We start from the raw sequence: 25020 nt of genomic DNA on the forward strand, positions 1-25020 counted from the left end.
TTAGATAAACTTTGGCCCTCCTGTTTTTTGTCTTCAGTAAAATGTGACGTGAATGACTTGTATTTCTGATGGGTTCTTTTTGCTGTGAAAGTGTCACAATAGCTCTCGCATTCAGGTATCTTTGATTTGCCTGCAGTGCATTGTGCACTTCATGTCACCTTCAGTGAATTTGAAAGTAGGTAGTCATTGCAACGTTTCTGATTAATGATGGTGGCTATATTTAGGTTTTAACTAGTTATATGTGACAGATTTTCCATGTGAAAAGTTTTCTGTATTTCAGTTTATCTGAACATAGACATGCAGCAGAATGATTATCTTTGATTTCCTCTCAAATGTTGGGCTTGTCGGCCTTAAAGTCAGACCACACTAACAGAAGGAATTTGAAGGTGAGATTACTGTATTCATTTTTTTTTTCATGAAAAGCAGTAAAAAGTAGAAAATAATGTGTATTTGATGTCTGAGGTGCCTGTTTCATGTGTTCGTACTTCCATATGAAACATGTCATGACGCTGTTGTAGCCTTATAATTTGATACTTAAATCGGCTGCACCAGCTGTTTTGTGATTGACCATTTCATTACTAAGCAGGTTCAGTCTCCATCACACTCAGTGTTTATTAGTTCATAGGAATTTATGTTTTGGAGATTTTGGTAAGAGTAAACCAAATATCTGAATGTAAATACTCTACTGCATGTGGACAGAAACCGCTGGTTTCAACTGTACACTAGTGTAATATGTCAAAGCTTACAGTTTATTACACTAAACCACAGAAACTCATTGCTAAAAATATCAATAAAGTCACAGAGCAACCTCAAACAGTTATTTCCTTTCATTCGTTTAATTGATCATATTTACAAACAGTCTGAAGTGCAGTAAATCTAAAATATAATCCATATCTACTGTACATTGCATTTTGGTTTGCAAATCGTTTACAGAAGTATGAAACTACTACTGTAAAATAACATTTATTGAAAATCAAGGGGGAAAAAAAAGACCACAGTTATGAAACAAACTGGAGAAAATGGAAAAACAAAATTCTTTTCAACAACATCCATTGGCCTTTGTGCTTTGTGCACCTTTTTTGTCAAGTCACAGCTCACATTTCTTAAGGTTAACACACTTACTGTCACCATTGTAGGCAGCTCTTTAACACATCAGAAATCTTGGGGGTGGGGGGGAGAAATAACCAAAGTCTCTGGTTTGGAGTGCAAAACCGCATTTGGCAGAGTGCTGAAGCCCACCATAAACTTTTATACAGATCAGCACATTCTTCCTTCTGTATATCTTGTATTCTACTCAAAATGTATTTTATTTTGTACATCCTTCAGCTTTTTTTTCATCTGACTCTTAAAAAAGAGAAACTTCCCTCATCACGCAACCACATCCCACATACTGCAAAACAAATGTATCGTAGATTAACATCGGCACAGTACAGGGTTTAGATACATTTTCTATTATTTAAAATGTCCCAAAACCATATCATGTTTCCAACTTAATCATTTTACAGGGGAGTGTGCGAAGCCTAATCCATGAGTCCATCAAATAAAAAAAATCCACAGAAAAGCATCCAACAATGCACAGCCTTACATCTATATTTCCCTTTCCAACTGAGAAAAGAAAACACAACACAACAGATATTGTCTGACAGTAGATAGAATTGAATATGTGATAACAGGCAGGTTTAAGGAGGCTTGCTTGAGTCGTGGAGTTTTGTGTGAAATTGTAAACAGTTGAACCTTTTTTGGTGCCAGTGAAGGTGGAGTGATATATTTCAGAATGCATTACATTTTTTTGACTAAAATGATCACCCACTACTCATTATGCAATCTCCTCAAAAATCCAAATACTGTCACTGCATTGTCAAAAAATGATTTGGTAAGCACATAGATATAGATTGACAGCCTACTTTGACAATATTCTGTAAGAACTTTAATGAAAAACAATTTTTTAGAAAAATTATGTCGAGTACTTCATTTGGTGACAGTTTAAGTTTGGAACAAAAAAAATCTGTGATTATCCTACAGTTACTGTATGTCTGTCTCCATCACAGTACAAAAACAAACACATCAATTCCTCATACCTAAACATCTCCTTCACACGATCATGAGACAAACATGGGACTACATACCTTGTATACTTTACAACGATCAAATGTAAAAAGACTTGCATTTGAGGGAGTACAGTTTTACAAGTTCTAGTACTATGTGTCCAGCTGTGGCCCCAGTGATCACTGGCCACAGTGAATGGAGAAAGAGGCCCTTTGAGCCCTATTAGGTTTATTATGACGAGATACAGATACAGGCAGGCGTAAGATGCCCACATACTGATCTGCACACACAGGCACACTCTGATGTGCATGTACTGTATGCACACACAGAAATAAAATTGCTTGTATGCATGCTTGCACACACTTATGCATGTGCATACAAGAACACATACACATGGACAAACTATTGATTCTCTTAAGGGTCTTCCATCAACTCTTCTCTTCCTCTGCAAAGTCCCATATGTTCACCAATGCGGTGTGCAGAGATGCCAAATTAATGAGTTTACGGAGTCTTTACCTCGAAAAGGCCTCTTTTGACCTCATTTAGTTCCCACAACCAGTAGGTCCAGTCTAGTCCAGCCCAGAGGAGTGGTCTTATCAACTTAAGGCAGGTTAGGTGGTAGCTATGTGGCAGGGTTGGAAGGTCCAGTCATTCATCCATCCATTATTTTCCATCCAATTACACACTCTCTTTTTCATCATTTATCCTCCTGTTGAAGTTCCTCTCAATAGGGCTTGGCCCACTCAGTATTGGGAGGGCTCCTGGGACTGCAGTTTCCCATTGAGGATGACGAGTTGGATGCAGCGGAGTGTCCCTCCCAGAACATGGCGTCACTGGGCTTGGGGGGACTGGGGAAGGACCTTGAACTGTCATCCAGGGAGGCCTGGTTCAGGGGAGGCGGGGGCAGGACGACAGAGCAGGTGTCGCTCCTAACCAGAGCCTCTCCAGAACAGTGCTGGGAGGGCCAGGGCCCATTGTACCAGCAATCTTCCCTCAGACTGTCCGGCAGCGGGGTGCCTGATGGGGGACATGGGCGGCCAGAGCATGAGGGGAGTGGGGGGGCACTAGGGGGACGAGGCACTGATGCCCTAGGAACTGGGTGGTTGTTGTTCTTTTCCACGTCGTCCAGACACTGGATTGGAACTGTTGAGGCAGCTAGAAACAGAGAGAGAATTGGAAGGATAGAAGGGGAGGGACAGTGTGAAGGATAAAAGTTGCATTTGTCGTATAAAACATGGTTTTAACAGACGGCAACCAGCACAGTATCAACCAAATGTTGTGAGATTCATTGTTTTGTTTACTATTATGCATTATAATTTCATATTATATTTTGGTGTTCTTGGGAGCAGCTTATTTGGTAAATTTAAAAAAGCTCAAAATATTACTCAGTGAAGTTAGATTTTTAATATTTAGCCCAAAGAATATTCTCATTTAGAGCGCATTAACTGCAACTGTGGACACATTAATAGAGCACAAAAGATTATAAATATTATGTATTTCAACAGCTATATGTCAAAAATGGATATCATTTCTAAGTTCTCAATTTCCACCATCCATCACCAGTAGACAGGAAAAATAAGTGACAGACTTAAAGGCAAGTGGATAGTTTGTAAGACTAAGGATGAGATTAATTTAGTTTAATTTTTTGATGTATAAGGTGGTGTATGAAAAAAATGATTTGTTTGTTTAATTCATCAGATCTACTACCCCCCCCCTCCAACAGCTGGAAGAGGTCTACTTTTGTATTTGGCACCACTATCGCACCTCTGTATTTATTATCTGTCCTTATTTACATATGGATTATAATTACCTTTTCTAAAGAGATTAACAAATTCTAAGGTGCACTCAGCAAAGCCTTTTGATCCCTGACAAGCTAATAGGCCGCATAGTGGAAGTATAAAGGAGTGAAGTAAAATATCACACCATACAGGTTTTATGTACAATAAAACCTCTGCACCATGTAAATATCACTGCCTCTGAATCAGGAAATATCCAAAATAATCACACAAAACCCACCAGAACAAAACCTAATCAAACCTCTATGCATAAACCGAGCCTCACTTATTTCATACCAAGCATATCCAAACACAAATCAAATATCCCAATTTCTCTCTCTCTCTCTCTCTCTCTCACACACACACATCATTTCTTTGCTATTAAATCATCATCTTGAGCGAATAATAAAGTTTAAATGAGAGTATCTCCTCTCGCTTTTTCCCCTACCTCTCTCCATCCATCCCTCCCCGCTACTCTTCCATGAGAGGGTCTCCTGAGTCTAGGATTTGAATAAAAGTGATTCCAAAGGAGGAACATTACAAGAATACAGATGCAGAATATGACTGAATAAATACATAGCCTGCTCTCCTCCCCCTCCTTCTTTGACTCTCCCTTTCTTTGCCACTCTCCTGCTTCCCCCATTCCTCTCTCATCTAAGTTGCAGGATTACCCTCTTATTCAGTGGAATAAATAGGCCAAGATTTATTTTCTTGCCGTATTTCGTTCTAATTTTCACCTCTGGTCTCCTCTTCTGACACACCGAGGGAATAGACAACAAAAGTAATCTCTGCTAGGGTAGAATACATCATCACAGAGGTAGGGAAGGGGGGACAGATGATTTCATGATGTCCTTTATCAAAGTGTTTGAGTACTTCGGTAATATTTGCAGTCCTATCACACCTTTATAGAAACTGAAACAAGGAGCAGAAGGAGAAATCTTCTGAGTAAGTAGTAATTCTTTAGAAAAGCCTTCCCTTATCTGAAGAGAGGCAGTAGTCACCCCCTCCTTGCCTTTGATGTTAGCCGCATTAGTTCCTGTGTAGAGAACGCTAAACTTCAAATAAAAACATAAGTCACACTACCTGACGCTCAGGTTGAAGAGATATCATTTAAAATGTCACGTCAGTTTTGTCAGTTTGAATACGTTAAATATGTTGTCTGCACTTTTATTTCACTCATTTGGGTTGGCTATGAAAAAAAAAATCTCTGTAGTTACACATTATATAACTGTGATATGTTTTTTAACTTCATATGTTCCCCTTTCTGCTTGTGCAAGTTATCAGTCTATCCCCTATTTGGGGGGGGGGGGGGGGGGGGGGGGGGGGGGGGGGTAACTGTCTCTGAAATCTTTTCAATAAAGGGCATTTGACAGTATTATAGATATATAATATATATATGTAATTATAACTGAACTGTAACAATGCAACATTTTTAAGTTTAAGGTACAGACAGCTCCTGTAAGGGCTCTTTGCTTTGCTTATTGAATGGTAGGTGAACAATTACTTTAATGAATTAGTTAGATATAATCAGGTTGGATGAGATGTACGACTCAAATACGGAGATAACAATGATTATCACATTTAGTCATATGACATTTACCTAAAAGAAAACATTTACACATTATTATGTTTTACAATACAAATAATTTAAAGTTAAAAAAAATAAATCTGATCATAAAAAAGACATAAATTCAAAGAGAAAGTCTTTACAACAAACAAAAGGCATTATCTGGTCCCTTAAGGTAAAATCAGAATTGCCTGTTGCTTTAATCATAGTCCGGATGATGTAAGAAACCTGAACAAAGTTAACAAGGGTGCACTGAGTGCATCTCAGTGGTAACCTGTGAGAAACTGCTATAGGGGACTGTAGGGGAGACAAGATGCTCCCCGAGCTGCAGATATTGGAGCGAGCTGAGTAAGTGTGAAAAGGCAGTAGGGGGGAGCAGTGCCGGTGGGTTTTCATTTATACAGACACAAATACATGAGTTCCAGTGGGAATGATTTGTATTGATGAAACAAAATACACACAAGCAATGCCAACATGTTTCTGTGGGTTCCTTACCTTGTCTTGTCTCGCTGGCCAACGGCCTGAGTTTCCTGATCAGGCCTGTTTGGTGCTTCAACTCTGAGTGGAGACGAGTGACCTCAGAGCACAAAGCCTCGTATGTCTGCTGCATGCTCCTCTCCCTACAGATGCACAGAATGTCTGATTTAAATATTACATTTAAAGCATTTCTGCTCTCAGACAGGATCTTGTGGTAAAAATCACAAGTTGCGTTACATACCGTGGCTGATAGTTTCATTGGAATATTATTCAAATATTCTTGATATTGATATTTAATTTTGCTATGTGGTTTGTTTTTTTGCTGATGCATGTATAAAAACAGGGGTTGAGCATAATCATTTAACAGCATAAGTTCACATTACTAAAGCCTGTTTAGGCTCCATTCAGAGACTTACATTAACTATGATTTTGGACAGAAAAGACACACTGTATTGTTGGGTTAAATGCTAAACCTTGTAGTACCATCATCTGCATTCTAAGCCGACAACAAAGTAAAAATTGCGGTATTTGATGCAAGCAACACCTACAAACTGTCCTATCTACACCTTACCTAAAGATGCAAGATCTCATCAACACTTTGCCTTAAACTTAAAACACCTGCCTAAAACTGCAGAAAAGCTAAAGAGAAAAACTGTGAGGAAAAACTAAAGCTTTTTGTGCTGCTAAAATAAACACCAAGTGAAAACTGCTGACACGTGAAACAATACAAATAGAATTTTATTCATGAAATGTAAGGTGATACTAATTTATTGGGGATTATCTTCATATAGAAAGTAGGTGGAGGGCGATTCTATATGCCATTTAACTTGTGTATAGGTCATCAGAACAGTTAAACCATTTATAATGGATACAAATTCTAAGGGTTAAGCTGGTGCTGAGCAGGTACTGAGTTCAGTTGCCTCTGAGGTTAACTGCATATAATTGGCTGTTTTGCACACACGGTTAAAATGTTCCGTATAAAGCTGCACCCTCCTCTAGTGGCCAAAGCAGACAACTACAATCCATGTTACACACAAGAGGAGAGACCATACAAGACATCCAGTAAGGGCAACATCACATATCATGTGTAACCAAACACCTATTTGACCTGTGTAGTCTCTGACATGCCATTTGTCCCAAACTTGCTCTATGTGTCACTTCTTGTACCTTTCTTAGAAATGTTTTTAAGAACCATACTGGTGTTTCAGTGAGCAGATTGATGAATGTGTTTCTGTGTATCTGGGAAGCAATTGGATTCAGTTTCCATTAAATAAAATGTATAAAACTCTGCCTGCAGGCTTAACATGTGCTAGAGATACATAACAGTGAACATTAAGTTGGCTTCTGTTATGTCAAAGTCATGATATTGTTGTATTGGCAGTTGAAAACAAGGATGGGTAAGGTCAGAAAAAAACAACAACAAAAAAAACTCTGGTCTCTTGAGTTGACATTCGGGTGAATGAATTCTTGATTCATTGCCACTATTGATGGTTGTTCATTATGACTATCAACAACTGAAAGGTCACTATTTTATTTACCATTACAACAGTACTACTCACTCCTACTTACTAGCTTTGTGACTCAAAAGGTAGAGTCAGTGAGTCTGGAGAAATTTGTTCAATACACTCTTTTTTTTTTTGAAATTCAGCTCAAATATCTCCACACAGTCCACTAGTTGTCTGTTCTGTGTGTGCACTGACAAAAAAAAATCCAGTGCTCATACACAGCACTGGCTCTGTAAATGGGAAACAAACAAAGTGGCTTGGACTGTGCCACTAAACAGTATTCCAGCCAATCAGCAGGGGGCGTTGGTGCTCGTGCACTGGTCAGGGGGAAGTCTTCGGAGCAGCTGTCTGTGTGAGGACATGACAGTCTCCCGTCTCCAGCACCCGCTGAATTGTGAGGGAGTGCTGGCGAACTGGAGAGAGAGAGGCCGATTCACATAAAAAGTGTTTTCTCACAGAACAGATACGTTTCCATTTTATTAAATGTCTCATGGAGACCCCACGCATTTTTTTTAACACTGTTTCTGTCACATTTAGTGAAGCGTAATCTGAACAGACAGCTGTTCACACAAATATCCTGCTGTATATGTGTTGATAACCGAATCAATTAATCAATAAATTACAAACACTGCTGATTTCTTCCCGTTAAGCTGACATGCAAACTATTTTGGTTCAGTAAATTTCTGCTGTTAGTCAGCCTAGTGAGAGCAGTTTGTTGCTTTCCTCTCTGCTAACAGACAGCTGCTTCTGTGGACGGAGACGCTGAACGCAGGTGGAGTGAGAAGTGGGGAGGCTGCAGAGAGGCGGAGAGTGTGGATGGACTGTTGTGCTCACATGAGACAATTTTTTTTTTCTCTGCTTGTGATAATGAGAGGAACAGAAGTCACTCTACAGCTAATGCATCGCTCTGGAGTTTTTGGTTGTTGCCTTGGCAATGCGTGTCCGTCCATGAATTCAGGGGCGGAGCTTTTGAAGGAGAATCAAGGGAGGGGGGAGTATTTGTTTGGGTGTTTAGTTCAAATATAAACAATCTTTCTCCAGAATGACTGACTCCACCTTAAAGGTCACTGAAATGAGGGCTGAACATCAAATTGGCAGCCACTCTTCCTTGATATTCATAAAACACTATACCTGGCTTTATACTTTGCGTCACAGGTCTGGTCCAAGTCTGGTCCGTTAAGGCCATGGAGTTCCTCCTAAAACAGAGTCAAGTTATGCCAGATAGAGAGTGGACTTGCCTAAAGTTGTATTGTCATGGTTATTAATTATTACACAGCTCAGGATTCCTTCTCTCCCCTTCAACCCACATTTCTTTCTTACATCCTTCAGCATATTCATTCCTGCCCCTCATCCTCAGTCCCACTCCTCTCCTCTAGTCTGTTTCCCAGTGTCATCCTGTCTCGCTCTGCCCTAACACCTCCTCCTGTTTTCCCTTCTTCTTGTTACGCCACATCTCTCCCAGAATGCGTTGTTTTTCAGTGTTGCTCTCTTCAGCCCCTCTTATCTTACCCCTTCTTTCCTCTGTCCTCTTTTTGTCATTATCTTCCCCGCCCTCTCTCTCTCTCTCTCTCTCTCTCTCTCTCTCTCTCTCTCTCTCTATCTAACTCTCCCCACCCTCTCTTACCCCACTTCTCTCCAGCTGTCTGCTGTTCTCCAGTGTCACCCTCTCCAGCTCCTCCTGAAGTTTGTGGATCTTTAGCTCAGTGCTGACCTTGTCCAACTGCCAGTAGTCCTGAGGGCTGTTCAGGCTCTTCATCACTGGACACACAATAGAAAAAAATGTCCAATTGCTATTGTCATTGAGAGAATAAATGTCAAGTTGAAATACTTTTCATACAACTAAGTAATACAAATATATAACATATATTATATTGTATTATTATTATTGATGCATTAATGTGTTAGCAGTATTTTAATACTGTGGGGGGTTGAGGTGGAGCAGATAATTTATATACTTTTGGGTAGGTTAATCTACACTAATCATTACATTTTGTAAATGATCACAGGTTTTATTTGTAAAATCTCTATTTGAAGAGTAACAATAACTGTCAGATAACCACAGTGGAGGAAAACATACATTTCCTTAAGTATATAGTAGCGTAAAATGGAAGAACTCAAGTAAAATACAAATACCCTTAAGTACGAAGCTTAAGTAAATGTGATTAGTTACTTTCCACCTCTGGTTTTGCATGTCATACTTCAAACTTTACAAAGTAGAGCATTATTGCCTTTGCCTCACTGACTCACTGACCTTGGCTGGTCTCCATCTCTGTCCTCAGCTGAAGCAGCTCCAACTCTTTGTGCTGGAGCTGCTCTGTCAGCAACCTCTCACTCTCGCTCTTCTCCTTTTTCTGACAGAAAAAGAGGGGAGACAGTGAGGCACAGGAGGAGGAGAATGAAGGATTCATACCAATGCAGCAAACACTGACTTGGTCTGAGGTGAGACAGGTGCACCTGTGCTGTATTTTGTGTCATGGGTATCACAAGCTTGTGTTGCTGCTTGAGTTTTGATTTGAAATGACAGTGTAAGAATTAGATACAGATAAAACAGTCAGTTTAGACTTTGATTTGCATTATGTTATGGTTTGCAACACACTTGAACTTTGTTCCAAACTTTAGTGTCAGTTCAAGAAAGTTTCAATTCATTAGTAAACGTACCAGTTTGTTAAGCTCCATCTGCAGGTCCTCCTTCTCTATATAGATACCTCGGTAAGCACTGAAGGCCTTGTTCACATACTGGGGACCCTCTGATGGAGGTGCATCAGGCCTGAAGAGCTATATCAGTGACAATAAAATATGTGTTGAAAATAAACATTAAGTGATATGAGAGAGGAAAAGAGACCAGTTTAATTTCATTTAAATATCTGTGGTCGGAAGTTACTTTCCTCCCACCACATCCTATCTTCACAGGGCAGACGCTGCAGCAGATAAAAACCAGGCTGATGAAGAGATTAGTCACTTCTAGAGAAGCTACTCTGCCCACATGTTGTGCAGCTTTTTCACTTTGGCCTTCCATCTGAATTAAGACACTTCTTGTTTTAATAACTCCCTCTGAATCGTACTGGATCTTTTTTTTTTTTTTTTTTTTTTTTTTTTTTAAATCGAATTTCAGAAGCCTTCTCCCCCAATGTGTGGTGCCCAAACACATTGTTTGGTAATGCCATACTTTTCCAGACCTCCTCTCTGTTTTTAGACAGTGCAGATTTATTTCTCATTGTTTTATAGCTTTGACTATAGTCCAACAATATTAATGATGCTGGCATGCAGACTCTCCTGGGCCGGAGGCAAACATTTCGCATTTTGTGTAATGTTGAATCTGTTGACTTTTTCCAAACTTTCCCTATGTATTTCGCGTTTGCCCATAATTCTCATGTCCTGGAAAATTAAAAAAAAAAAAAATGTTTTCATTCATCTCTGTTTATAGCTCTAATGTTCCAAACATTGCTCTCTGCCTGTTGAGCCATCTGGATAAGCAATATATTATTTTGATTCATTCTTCTCAAGCTCTTATCTCTCTCTTCTATCCTCTCCTTACCTCTCTCCCATCATCACCCCTTTCTGGCCGTTTACATCTATACCTTATCCTCCAGCTGCTTCACCCTCTTCCTCAGCAAGGTATTCTCTCGCTCTGTGTCTCGCAGCCTCTTCTTGATGTCCTCATAGGCTGTGACCAGGGCGAAGTGGGAAGCAACAGATTCGTCGCCGGCACACACTGATACAGGGCTCTCGCCGGTAGTCGTGTAGGCCGTCTCATGTTTAAGGATGCAAATGTCATCATCCACTGTCAGGGGCTCCATGCCTGCACAGGCCTACTCTGTAGCAGATAGAAGACCTGGGGAGTACATGAAGTGTTTCATTTTAAAGGATTTTTTTGTAAAAGCAAAATCAAAAAATGACTGCTGACTGGAATTTGGCAAAAATATATTCAGAAAAGTCTTGTTATAACACCTGATCTGCACATTTTTAGGGACATCCTGGGGGACACATGTTCAATGCTTTGTACTGCATATCCAACAGATTACTCTACAATCAAACATTGTCCCACTGCTGTAACTTTGTTCTATTGATGACACTTTAAATTTCTGTAGGTGGCACTCCTCTCCCCTCTGCTCACACGTACTAAGGGATGGTCTACAAATCACAGGAAATGCACAATGCATCACTTCCTGTGTGCAATAGACTTTTTCACAAGGAAATAACCACAAGAGTTGAGGTGTTTTGAACAACAAATGCAAAAAAAAAAAAAAAAAAAAAAAAAAAAAAAAAATCATCAAGAGGCTTTGGGTTGAATACAATTAGACTGAACTTTAATGATCTCTGGGTGGAAACTGGTTTATTGTGGCAATATTTTAAAACGAAACCTGTTTGGCTGTTTACATACCTTTACAAAAGAAAGTGAAAAGGTTTGTAAACTCAAAGTTAGTCCATAGATAGTCAGATGATGACAGTTTGTTTGTTGTTAATCTGGATTTGAAAGGAAACTGTGACTATGACGCAGAGTTTCAGCTTTAATTTGAGGGGGTTTACACATTGTGTACATTTTTTTATGTCCCCTAATTTGAAAGGACCAGATGTAGCTGTATCTAGAGCTCAAATGTTTCTTAGACAGTTGTGTTTTGTTTCATCATTATTTAATGCATGACAGAGTTTAGCAAAAGGTACTATACCTTTGCTAATTCTAGGTGTGACTACACTGACTGGAACAGACCCGAAACATCAGGCTGCAGATGGACTCAGTACCGCCATCATCAGGCCCAGCTTGCAATAACAGATTGTTTTACTTCTGTAAAGTTGATTCAATCTCCACCAAACTTTATCTATATGGCTTATTTGAACAATCTATTCCACAGAATTAAAAAAAAATATGTTACCATTTAGCTACATAGTTAATATAGTATAGTATAGAAAAGGTGTAAATGTATAGTGAAGGTGTGCAAACATTTTAATGTGAAAGCATAAAGGCATTTATTTCCAGATCTATAATAATCTTTCTATATGGCTGCTGTGAATAGAAATTTGCATTTTTTCATTTTTTTTATATTCAAAACATTTCTCTGCACTATGGTTTTGGCCCCATGGCTGCGTGCCCTACAATCATACACAGGGAGTAGTATATGTAGTAGTACATACAAAAACACACAATATGTGGAGAATATTGTTAACTGATGTATAATTCTGTTAACTTTGATGGTGCAAGGTGAAGAGGAGAAGAGAGTCACACTAACCTGAGTGACCTCACACTGATCTGAGTGACCTGGCCTGTTGTAATAGAAATATAACACAGTCCAAATTGACTCAGCAATAATTTAAGCAGTCCAACCGACCAAGGTAAAACAACACAGCCTCTTGAATGCTTTCTGTTTCGCTCGGCAGCACAGACAGTGCAGCTAACGCTGGTTGATGATGTCAGCATGCAATGATGCAGCAAACACCAAGGAGCCAAGTTTTTAACAGCGAGGGGCCGAAGCTTTTACAAAAATAACTTTCAGTTGGACAGCTTGTAAGATACATGCTATGGATATAAACCGAGAAAAACACTAACACATAGCCGCTTTAACTTTAAGGGACAACTTCAGAAGACAACATGAAATCGAAAGTGACCCCAGCAAGTACTTATAAACGAAAGTCAACGTGAGCCCAAAACAAGACACGAAGAGCAACGTCATTATGTTAGACTCCCGTCGATAAAATAGGCGAGCTAACGGCTAACAGGGTTATGACAGCAATATAGACCTAAACTAGTACGACGAGGCAACGAAATGCTGCCATAATCGAGATGTAAACAATCAATGAATCTCGTCTGTATACGATGCTAACGTTATGATGTTAGCTTCCGTAAGCTGTGTTGACAACCGATAAAACACATTGACAGGCAATTGTACAATAGGTATCAGGATGAATAACACAACCTACACACAATGACGCAAAGAAACAAAAAATATATATCAACTGCTACAGTGGTCGAAATCGATCTGTTATGACGATAACAGTTAGCTAGCGTTTAGCTAACGTCTTCTGGCTATTTGTGGCTAGGTGAAGCAAAAGCAGTCCTCTATTATCATTTTTTTACTCTCGACTTTTACAAACCGTATGTAGATGCTGTCCTCAGTTAGGTCTCTGTTGACCACACAGGATTGTCATTTATTCTTGAGAGAAGAAGAGCCGTTTCTCGGAGAAAAACAAAGAGACGAGGCTGGACACTCGCACCCTGTCAGAAGTGACAGGTGAGGAAACAAAAACTTCCGGGAGTCACTTCACCGCTGGAGTCATTTCAGAATAAAAGCGCTGCATAAATGGAGTGTGCTGGTACTGTCACTAGTAGAAAACAACAGTGCACACCGAGGCAGGAAATGATGGAAAGAACAGTGTGTGCGATTTAGTTAGACAGCATGTAAAGAGGAAGAAAAAAACAATGAAGTGATACACTGACTGTGACTGACTCAGGAGCACTGCTGGTCTTCACTGACAGTCTGCAAATGTTAAGAGTTGATTTCACCTGAGGGTATAGACCTGAGGCATTAGAGGAAATATATTATTGGGAGTTCCCAGGCCAGTGGTGGAATTTAACCAAGCACATTTACTCAAGTACTGTACTTAAGTACAATTTTGAGGTACTTGTACTTTACTTGAGTATTTCCATTTTATGCTACTTGATACTTCCACTCCACTACATTTCAGAGGGAAATATTGTACTTTCTACACCTTTACATTTGTCTGACAGCTTCACTTTTCAGATTACAATTTTTCATACCCTTCCTGTCCAGCTAAATCCATGTATCTCCAAATCTGGTGATTTTGAATTTGAATTGTTCTGATGAACTAAAGAATTAAATGTTCCTTAGGTTGAGAAAATGATCCTACCTCTTAAGCTCAATAAACTATTTTAAACCATGCTTGGATTGGCTGGAAAATGCATTGTCACGAAGCTGAAAACAGGACTGTTTTTTTTATGAACTTGTTGACTTTTTAGAGATACATGGTTCTCATAGGACAGCAACATTACAAACATATGATGGTCTTAAAGTGTATGATGCCTTACTGTAGATTAAACTAATCATCAGTAGTTACAATTAGCTACTAATTATAATTTTCTGCATAGTGTATACCTTTACTTTCGATACTGTAAGTAAATTTTGCTGATAATACTTAAATACTTTGACTTAAGTAATGTTTTCAATGCAGGGCTTTTACTCGTAGCAGAGTATTTTCACATTCAAAGTACTCATAGTACTATTCATAGTACTTTTACTTAAGTAAAGGACCTGAATACTTTTTCCACCACTGGCTGAATTTTTCATTGCTGAAATACAGACTCAACACACATATTACAGAAAAATGTAAGACACAACCAAAAAAACAAAAAAACAAAACCTGACACCATAGATAGACATGGGCCAACGAATACCATACTAGCCCTCACATTGATGCTCCGGTCTGAATGTAACTTACATCCCAATGCCACACGTCACCAAATAAGGCAAGCCCAATAATGACTGTTGCAAGCAACCATTCAAACAGTTGAATGATCACAAGGCTCCAGTTGAGGTGATTTGAAGGGGTAAGGTTGTGGTTCTCAAAATTTGTCATGTCAAGGACCCCTAAACTGACACAATTAGACCATGGATCCCTATCTGATAAGATTTTGTCCCAGGGTCCCCCATCTGATAAGATTCTAGCTTTTAGATATTTTATGACAGAAAGTGTATGAAACCCATGATCAAAATAGTCATACATTCTGCCATTGTGTATTACTTATGGATGGAAATAAATTATTTTTGCTGGGGACCCCCTGAAGGACCCCTGGGGGTTCCTACACCCCACTTTGAGAACCACTGGTATAAGGAATAGCACAAAGAGGCAATATTGCAATGTGTAGGCTATTAGAAATTATGGTTGTTTTGTTGTTCTCTCATTTTCAGAGACAAAAATTAAAGGAATGAAAACAGAATATTGATTTGATTTTCATTTCAAAACCCACAAAAAAAGGCATTTTTCTTTTTCCTGGTCAGAAACAACAGACACAACATTTATAAAGGACTTGGTTTTTCTTCTCGCCTTTGTACAACAGAAAATAAAATAGTTAATTAATGTGTGAACTATAGCACTCGGGAATACGAGGGTGTACTTATTCCACACAGGAGGCTGGATTAGTAAAATGGTCTTTGAACACATTTTCTATCAGCAATAAAGTGAACTACTATTATTATTGAAATAAACAGCGTCTCTTAATTAATTAATATGAATAATAATAATAAATAAACTCTAAATCAAGTGCTTTGTAAATGTTGTAGAGTATCTGCCATTCCTGGCCACGTTCTGATTATTTACGTTTTTTATCAACTCCGTATTTAGTGACCCATCAGATTCTGTGACCTGCAGTGTTGGAAGTGGTACTCAGATCCCTTACTTAAGTAGAAGTATCAATACCACAATGTAAATTACTCCTTTGCAAGTAAAAGTCCTGCATTTAAAATCCTACTTAAGTAAAAGTATTGAAGTTAAACCAGTTAAATTTACTTAAAGTACTAGAGTAAAAGTACTAATTTTGCAGAAAATCAGGCAATTTTGCAGAAATCATGTACTCTAAGGATGATTTTAAATGCAGGATTTTTACTTGTAATGGAGTATTTTTTACATTGGGGTATTACTTTTACTTATATATACTTTTACGTAAGTAAAGGATCCGAGTAGCCTACTTCTTCCAACGCTGCAGGTCACAGAATCTGATAAGTGACCAAATACGGTGTAACACCTGCGGCCCTGGGTGTACCTGTACCTATTAAAGTGTCTTTCCCCTGCGTATGTGGAAATGTCCTGCTCTTGTTGGTGTGTGGGTGTGTAAAAGTCAAGGGGTCATCAAGTCAGGAGGCAGTCTCACAAGTCTGGCACCAGTTGGTGAGAGCTTATCCAGGACCAAAGTGTTGGACGGTCATTCCGCATTTTTTAAGAAAAGCTGCCGAGTTACTTTAGTGGCATTAACAAGCCAACGTTTGTTCACTCGCTTGCTAACTACGTTATCTGGCTAACTAGCTTAAGGTAAGTAAGCCTTCCACTACACTGCCGAAATATAACTGTTATTTTCTTTCCCATTGACAATAAATTAAAAGAAAATAATCTTATTCCTCTTAATCTTAATGTCACGAAAGAACAGTTTTTTAAAAGTCATATTTTCTGTCCCAATTATAGAGCTGGGAGATAAATTGATATACAGTAGCGAGCTAGCTAACTAACATTAGCTAGCAAGCTAACCAATGTTAGCTTGCTAGCTAATGTTAGCTAATGATATATCATCAAAGGTAGCGTTAATAAAGTATTAAGTTAAACTAAATGTCATCAAATGTGATTTAAGTTATTGCGGTATTTTATCTCACCACAAAGAAAATTTTTACTACAATGGCAGTTTTTTTATTACCTATAAAGTTAAGCTACTTCTTAAATGTTTGTCTTCATGGTCTTAGTAACTTATGAATTTAAGTAAAATTATGCTACTTTCTGAACCCCTTAGCTTAGTGAAATAAACGTGCTTCTACATGGTTGACCCTTATATCCACATTTTTAATCACTTTTTAAAAAAAAAAGATTTCACATTTATTAAAATACTTTATACAGTATATTTAGACTCTGCTGGAGTTTGAGTTCAATATCTTCTCTCAGAAGGGGGTCACTACTGAGAAATAATTGATGGTGATGTGCGAGTATGGAAATTGTTCATCTACAGGCCTCCTTTGAACAAAACCCCTGTCACAAGACATTCCTAAAGAGGATACTCTTAAGTGTGTTCCTGATGGCACATCCCAGCACTTGGGAATTTCTTAATAAATAATGAAGACAGAGCTATAATGTTTCACTAATGGAAAGATCTGGGAAATCTGAGCAGTGGAAATGACTACTGAGAAATGCTGCTTGCAGTTCTTGAGTAAGGCATTTACCTGCTGATTATGTTTGTACTGGGTAGGACGTAGAGTTGTGTATATTTGTGTACAAATCTCACTCTTACCCAGCATGTCTAATTAGTATAAGGCTTTTAAAGTCTGACCAATTCTCCATGTTTGTGAGAGAGCAAGAAAAAAAAACACGTTTATTGATGTGCTCTCGCTTTCATGATTTCTAATGTTAGTCTTTTGTAACTCTACTTTTCTGTAGTCTGCAGTGTCATACAACACAATGTTTTTTGGGAGTTTGACAGACATATTCACTGCTATTAAATGTATGTTTTGCTATGTTCACTGTATCTATGAATATTTCCTAAATGTGCTGTATTAATCACTTTAAAGGACTCTATGGTCAGAAGCGTGAAACACAAACCCTGTACTTTTGGCTATGGAGGAGGCTGCAAAGATCAGTGACATGACACATCAAGAGGAACCTGAGATCTGCTACTTAAAGACTGGTTAGGCCAACACTTTTACAGATACTGTGTCAGCACCACAGCTGGTGCGTTTTTACTCATTTCCCTGTGACTGTGGCATGATGTAAACATGCTATTCAATTACTGTTGAAAGCTTTTCCTTGTAATCCCTTGCGTCTATGAAATATATAATAGTCATATACTGTATATATACTATATATTATAATGTACTGTACCTTATTCTTCACAGTCCAAATGTAATTTGTAGTGGTTTCTTCATGCTGTACTTACAAGCCTACATAAAAATTCCATCCAATAGTTTGTGTGTGAGTGCTCTGTGCCTCTCTCATCATGTGTGAGTTGTTTTCGTTCCGTAATAGATACCACTTTCCCATCAACCCACATCTTTTGCCACTTTTGAATAATCTCAGCCTGTCTTATGTTCAATCCAAACTTCCAGTCAAAATCAACATACTCTACAAGTGGCATTTTATTTCAGCTTAAACTGTTTTAAATTTTTATTTGTAATATAAAAAAAGCCCAAGTTGTCACTCTCCTTTCTAAGAACCTGGAAAGTTTCCCATTTCTCTCAGTGCCCTGGAACTAATAAGTTAACATACCTACAGGAGCACTGCAACTCTGAGAAATTGTTTGAAAAATGTCAAATGCATTGTGGATGGTAGAGGTGGGGACTACTACAGGGTTTTTTGTGTCAATGTCATTGCAGTGTTGTCAAATGCTCAGTTGCTGATGAGAGATATAGAGGAGCTGCTGGACTGGTGTACGTCAGCACGCCCATCCAACCAGCAGCGGTGCAGAATGGTATGCATACAGTACATGTGGGGAAGCACACACCTCATTCAACCATGTGACTATGACCATGACCACAATATTTTCCTAACCTTGCTTGTGCTGTTTTTTTTTTTTTTTTTTTTTTTACTGCCTTTGGGAAGCTTAGCTGGTCACACAGTTCCATGATATCTGTCTGTATGTTTTTTCCCATATTGAAACTGTTGACCTGAGAGATATATCTGCTTAATTAATTTCTTCTGTCTCTAAAGCACATAATGAAGCAGATAGGACTATTACATTCCCTCAATACTGAGGTCAGAAGGGGTCAAACCCAGTTTCCTGTGGTTGCATAGCAAGACAGTCAATTGTCCCTCTTACTGCAAAACACTAGTCTTTAAACTGTTTTGCCATCAACATAATTTTCAGTTGACACAGAAGCCGCTTAACTATTTTACTATTAAACTGTGGCTGTGCATTACAAGCCAAGCCTCTCAACATCTTTTTACATGGTCCTCCATTAAGGTGTTCAAGACACAAACAGCTGTAAGCATTAAATCCTCCTGTCCTATTTCATGAAGGTGCCAGAGGGTGTAGTAAATGCATGAAACTTTCCAAAACCTTGGTAGAATGAGAAAAAAAACATTTGCATAATTGTTGCAATATTTCTTTGGATTCTGGATATGTTAGTTGATGCTCACAATCTCAGTCCCACCTACAAAAGCTGTGATTTGCTCAGTTGTTTTGTCCAACTGGAGAACCAGTTATTCATGGAAGGCCTTTAAATCTCAACAAAATTTTAGAAACATTTTAATTGTGGTTGCTGATTCAGAGGCTTTGAACCAGGCTAGCTTACAATTTCCACAAAGTTAGCATGGTAGTAATGACTGTTTACAAAGGAGAATTTCTCTTTCTTTCAGGAAGCATGCAGGCACACAAACAGATACACACTAGTAGACACATTGACCCATGCGTATGCACATCATTCTCTCTACTGTGCAGGGCAGTCATTAACAATGATGGATGTATAAATGACCTTGTTATTATTTTATGTGCTCAGCTATACTGTGCACAGTATGGTCCAGCATGCATGTTGTTATTGTTGTGACAGATTCAGCAGGAATGTCAGGCCAGCATAGAAGAGGACGGAGAGACCTTGGTCATAGAGGGCTTCAGGTTTGAGAGTGCGACCAGCAGGGAGGACCTAAGGAGGCTGAGTTCACTGGCTGATGCAGGAGGACGCCAGGGTGACACATGACTGATGGCTATGTAAGTGGTTTCATCACAGAGGGTCAACAAGGTCAAATGACTGGCAGAGGTGACAATGGCAGACAGAGAGACAACAAGTGACTTGTTTTAAAATGATGGTAGTAAGGCTAAAAAATGTTATGTGTAACCTCTTAAAACAGAGACAAAGCAGTTTGACACCATGTTATGTAGAGGATGAAGACCATTTTAGAAAAATGTGTGCCTAGTTTTTATTCTGCATTGTTTCTAAATGTCTAAATACCAGAGATTTTGATTTTTTGTTGATTGTTCCTTGTTTAGAGAGAGTGCGTGTTGAGAACACAGTTTGACAGTTTTGTATTGGCATGTTTGAGTTTAGCATTTCATAATATGGACATACAGTTGGCTTTAAGTGTTGATGGAGGAAATATTGTTAGGTAAAGTTTATCTATTATTTATTTATTTCTCTTCAGTTCATCCTGTCTAACTCAGCAGGGTAAATTTTACAGTTGCAGGAATGTGTGAATGGATCAGTAGGATCTTAAAATCGTATAGTTGAATAACCTGATGTCAAGATCTTTAATGTTCATAAAGTACACTGTAGTCTCTTTCTTATAAATGTTACCTTTTCTCAGGCCACTATGTATCTAGGACATATTCCTTCCTCCATAGGGAAAGTAGCATTTGAAACATCTTGAAGTAACTACTTATATTTGATAATTAATTGATAATTAATTTGTGAGAATGCACAATGCACTTGCAATACATCACATTATCAACTCACAGTACTTAATAATGAATGTGATAAAGAGTTGATCCAGTCTAAAGGGAAAAACTAATTGGTCAAAATGTTTTATTTTTGATTACACACAGTTGTTACTTTTGCATCTCTCCAATGTTTTCCCCATAACCATATCTTGATAATCTTTCTAATTTCAATTCTTGTGCGGTTTGCAGCAGAGATGAAATTATAGCAAATGGTCATCATATAAACTTTGACCTGATTGTGTCAAGGGAAGCTGACTGCAGTATCAGTTAGAACAGCATGCTTATCATCCCTTTATTACTATTGTAAAATCATCCAGTTATATGTTGAGGGGTAATTCAGTGCTGCTGTAGCCTTCTTTTTAGTATAGCGCTATTGCTATCATAAAGTCAGCTCATTTTGTTAACCTCACACATGAGAAGCACCATGCCTCAGTTTGTTGACGTTGAATTCAACGTGAAAATCTCCCCTTTTGTAAACAAATTGTAAAATAAATCCCCTAGATGGTGAAACCAAGACATAAAAATGAATCATCTATGCCTCACCATGTAATGCCCTGTGTAAAGTAGAGAGGAAGGCTGTTTGGGTGAACGAACGAGACCTGCCAGTAGATTAACAAGTGTCAGAGCATCAATGTAACCAATTAACAAACTCCCAATTAGAATGTCTGCTGAATGATTGAACCCAGAAGTTTACCAAGCATTAACATACTAAACAGACTGACATAATATATGCAAATAATGTCATTATTATGCATGTGCTAGTTCAGTGCCCAAATTAAGTGCTCGTTTGGAGCACTCAGGATGTGTTTGCAAGTGTGAGCTCTATGACAACATATTACAGAAATAATGGTCACTTGAAAAATCTAATTAGTTTTACATTTGGCTGTAAGCTAGAACTAGAACGCAGAGAGAGCTTGAAACAAATCATCAACCATTCAAAGCTATAGCAAGATATCCCCTTAATTTATAGGAATAAGGAAAAGGTTTAATAATAAATTGTTTGGACATATAATATGCAGACGCACACACACACACACACACACACTATGCACACAAACACATGCATCCAGTAAGCAGGCCAAGTGGTAGAAAAAATGATAGAAAAGCATTCAGCAGATGTTGAATTAGTAATGACAAAAGTTGCAGATTGACTGTCATGTTTTCGTCCAAAAGTGCTGCATGAATTATTTATGCTACAGCCCATGTAATTAGATGTTGATGGGAAAAGACTGGACCAGGAAAACTTGAGTGCTTGCTGTTCTTTGCAAGTGATTAATCAGTCGCTCCTTCCTTAAACATTTTTGACAATTTTAGGACTTTGAACCTCTTCAAACTGCAGCAGTCACCTCTTCACAACAGCTCAAGTTGAGTTGACACTGCTGTACACTGTACCACTGAACACTGTTTATATATATATATATATATATATATATATATATATATATATATATCATCTCATCTCATCTCATGTTTGTTTTTGATATAAACACCTGCTGCCCATAAATCTAGATTGATGGAACTCAGAGACTTGAAGCAACAGCCGATGCATGTTATGATCATTTTCTACCAGAAGAGGATGCCGTTTCTATGTTTTCTTACTCAGTCCTTGCACCTAGTGCCTGTGCATTAGGCACTCAAGTGATTATAATGGATGACAATGAGACATTCAAAAGCATATGAAACTCACTCCAGAGAAGTAGTGTGGGTGAGGATTGGACTCTTGCCCAGTTGTCTTTTACTGCCTTATAAAACCTTGAGATTGAACAAAATGAAATTAGTGGAGAGTACTGACATGCAGAATATACTCACCTTTGTCTCTTGGCAAAGTAGAATGTATTCACCTATTATTAATCACCAGTGAGGCATGTATGGATGGTGGGGTCACAGTATACCCTCTATGATCCCTCTCTCTGCAATATAACACCCCATCAACTACCGCTGCACTACTGCAGTTAAAGTTAAGATCAATGATGCCAGCAGTACGGTCATATATCACGCTGCTGTCTAAGAGTTGTTTCACAGTGCTGAACTAAACTGCACCAACACAAATTACACCTACAGTAGACATAACCCCAGTCTTTCTTTTTCTCTCTCTCTCTCTCTCTCTCTTTCTTCAAAACATCGGGGAGGTTTGACAGCTGTGCACTGCATGTTGTGAAGACCTGTCGCCTATCAATTGTCTGTGAAGTTGCACTCGGGGGGGATGGTGTTGGATGGAATAGGGTGCTTTTTAGTCTGAATTTTTACAAATGCACTGGATCAGAAAATTTGCATGTAGAGTTCACAACACCTCCATTGGTCAGGGCGTTCTTGGCATCCCACAGGGTCTTTTCATATTGTGCTTCAAAGGAGATCTGAACTAAAGTGCACTTGCTTACTGTTTCATTTCAAACCCTGAAACTGTGCCATGTAATCAGCAACTGGCCTTCTTTATGCAGTGCAGAGGTCAGCCATATTCAAGGCCCTTGTATGTGTGTTGGTACGGCATAGGGCATCCCTCTAGACTGAACAAGCATAGCTGCAGCAGGGCATCCAAGGCCCTTCCTTTGTTTTTGCTGAGCCAATTAGAGAGAGATAGCATCTGCTGTGAAAGGAGAACAATGGCTTGTTCACTGTGTGTGTTTGAGCACATGAGTGTAAGATGTGTGTCACTGTGCATGTGAATACGCATAAACTTTGCGTGTGTGTCTGTAGGCTATTTAGTAATTATGCGTGTGTTTTTCTGTAGCTACAGTATATGAGCATGTAGAGTATGTGTGTTGAATAGTAATAAGAGAGAGAGAGGAGTATTATATACAGCAGAGGCAAGGAAACAAGAAAATGACTGCCGACAAAGTATGACAGACAGCATATGGCTTCATCTGCGGTGATTTGGTTAAGCCCCACACATACAAACGAACACACACACACACACAGCAAATCGCCAGAGAGGCAAATATAAATTAGGAAGACTTCCTGCATTTATGTGCTGAGGCACATACAATGCTTGTAATTAAAAAGTCACTGCTGCTGAGTGACAGTCTGGCTCATGCACATTTAGTTTGTGTCCTCACTCCAACTTCTATGAAACTTTCTGACAGGAAGTGTGGTGATGATTTCACAGTAGGCCGTAACACTCCATCTTGCCAAAGGACCTGGAGGTCATTAACCCCTACCTGCTGCTGTCTAGAGCTGTGCAGAGTTTGATGACTCTTCTTTTCTAGCTAAGGAGTGAAAAGAGAGAGGTATGAGGGTGTGTATGTGTGCGTGTATGTGTTTTAGCAGAGCTTGCTAGCACCCCTGGCTTGGCCAGCCGGCTCCACCATATGGCCACATTTATCATGTATCTTGCTATTCATTAAGACTGCCCTTGCTGGCTGCAGAAGCACTGCTGGGGGCCTCAACCTCACCTCAGAAACACTGTGGACTTGTGACTGCAGTCCACTGTAATTTTGGGCGTGAATGCTGCAAAATTATTCTGTATGTTGTTGAACATGAACCAAAGATTATTTTGCTTTACAGGAGGCCCCATTTAGCGCCAGAGAGAAGGATTGATTAATGTACAGTTTAAATTAAATTATGAATAATTCATATATAATAGTTTATTGTGGACAAATATATAATCTATATTTTAAAGCTCTGCAAGGAGACAAAGATGAAATTTGGACAGTTTCCCACAGCGTAGTGTTCTCCCATGTTGTGTGACATAGTTTTGTTACTTAACAAACATAACAACAACTTAGTAGTATTAACTGGTCTATACCCTGACAACCTTCATTGAATGCAGTAGTTTGGGAGCAGTGTTGTTTCTTCATTTGTCATGCTATTAGCATGGCTCTAGGGATAGCAATGTCAGGCTGTTGGTCCACCACTTTGATCCTGACTGAAATATCTCAATAACTATGAGACTACAGACATGGGTCTGTAATGTTAATGCACCTAGTTTCTAAGAATTTCCTATGTGAGAAATGCATCAAAAGCTTTTCTAGTTGAAAACATAACATTTCTTGTTACATAAAAGAGAGAAGAAATTTACATTTTATACATGATGTATTAATGAATGGTTTCCTGCATCAACTACAAATAGTGCTCTGATTAACATATCATTCTCGTTCCCTGAGCTAACTGTGGCAGTGCAAAATAATTACCTGAGCGGAGAATTTTTTTAGTTTGATCTGCACTCCACGCAGCGTGTCAGACTGTGTTTACACGATGCTCACATCATGTTTGACTTTCTGATCTTAGTTGTTTTCATTTTGTTATAATTTGTAACTCTGTACCTCCTGTTTAATGACAGAGAAGTAGAATTGGGCTTCCAAAGTATTTGTCATCTGAACCAGACAACAGAATAAACTCACCAAAGAATAAATTGATTGGAATGTCCTTTGGTTGATAGTGTGTGGTATGGAGTGAAACTAGTCACACTGTGCAAAGTCATTTCTTTCTGTCTCCTTTGTATTGATTGTTAGTTTGCTTCTTTTTTATTTTTGCTTAACATTTTGACAGCAGTAGTGTCTCGTTGTCATGGTTGATGAGTTC

At 38.7% G+C, this 25020-nt stretch overlaps 2 protein-coding genes across 5 annotated transcripts in view; one reads left to right on the top strand and one right to left on the bottom strand.

Annotated features, from left to right (window-relative positions):
• Nucleotides 1-91: 91 nt before the first annotated feature.
• Nucleotides 92-13628, bottom strand: azi2 (5-azacytidine induced 2). Its single transcript, XM_044358310.1, has 8 exons — nucleotides 13458-13628; nucleotides 10949-11202; nucleotides 10029-10145; nucleotides 9622-9721; nucleotides 8995-9128; nucleotides 8502-8566; nucleotides 5884-6008; nucleotides 92-3201 (listed from the first exon to the last, which is right to left on the bottom strand). Exons 2-8 carry the CDS (start codon nucleotides 11165-11167, stop codon nucleotides 2771-2773), a joined length of 1191 nt encoding a protein of 396 aa, XP_044214245.1. The 5' UTR covers nucleotides 11168-11202; nucleotides 13458-13628; the 3' UTR covers nucleotides 92-2770.
• A 2429-nt stretch (nucleotides 13629-16057) lies between these two features.
• Nucleotides 16058-25020, top strand: part of LOC122986741 (RNA-binding motif, single-stranded-interacting protein 3-like) — a 192029-nt gene continuing 183066 nt past the window's right edge. Inside the window, exons 1-4 of one of the 4 annotated variants that reach the window (XM_044358067.1) lie at nucleotides 16078-16406; nucleotides 17645-17760; nucleotides 18446-18540; nucleotides 19619-19776. Coding sequence is in view for 1 of the 4 variants with exons in the window: in XM_044358070.1 (XP_044214005.1) it covers nucleotides 19762-19776 (15 nt within the window). In the remaining 3 variants the exon portion in view is untranslated. Of the gene's footprint in view, nucleotides 16407-17644; nucleotides 17761-18445; nucleotides 18541-19618; nucleotides 19777-25020 lie in introns of all 4 variants that reach the window. The other 3 variants (XM_044358068.1, XM_044358070.1, XM_044358069.1) reach the window with 3 other exon arrangements.

Source organism: Thunnus albacares, chromosome 8, assembly GCF_914725855.1.
Source record: "Thunnus albacares chromosome 8, fThuAlb1.1, whole genome shotgun sequence".
Lineage (NCBI taxonomy): Eukaryota > Metazoa > Chordata > Actinopteri > Scombriformes > Scombridae > Thunnus > Thunnus albacares.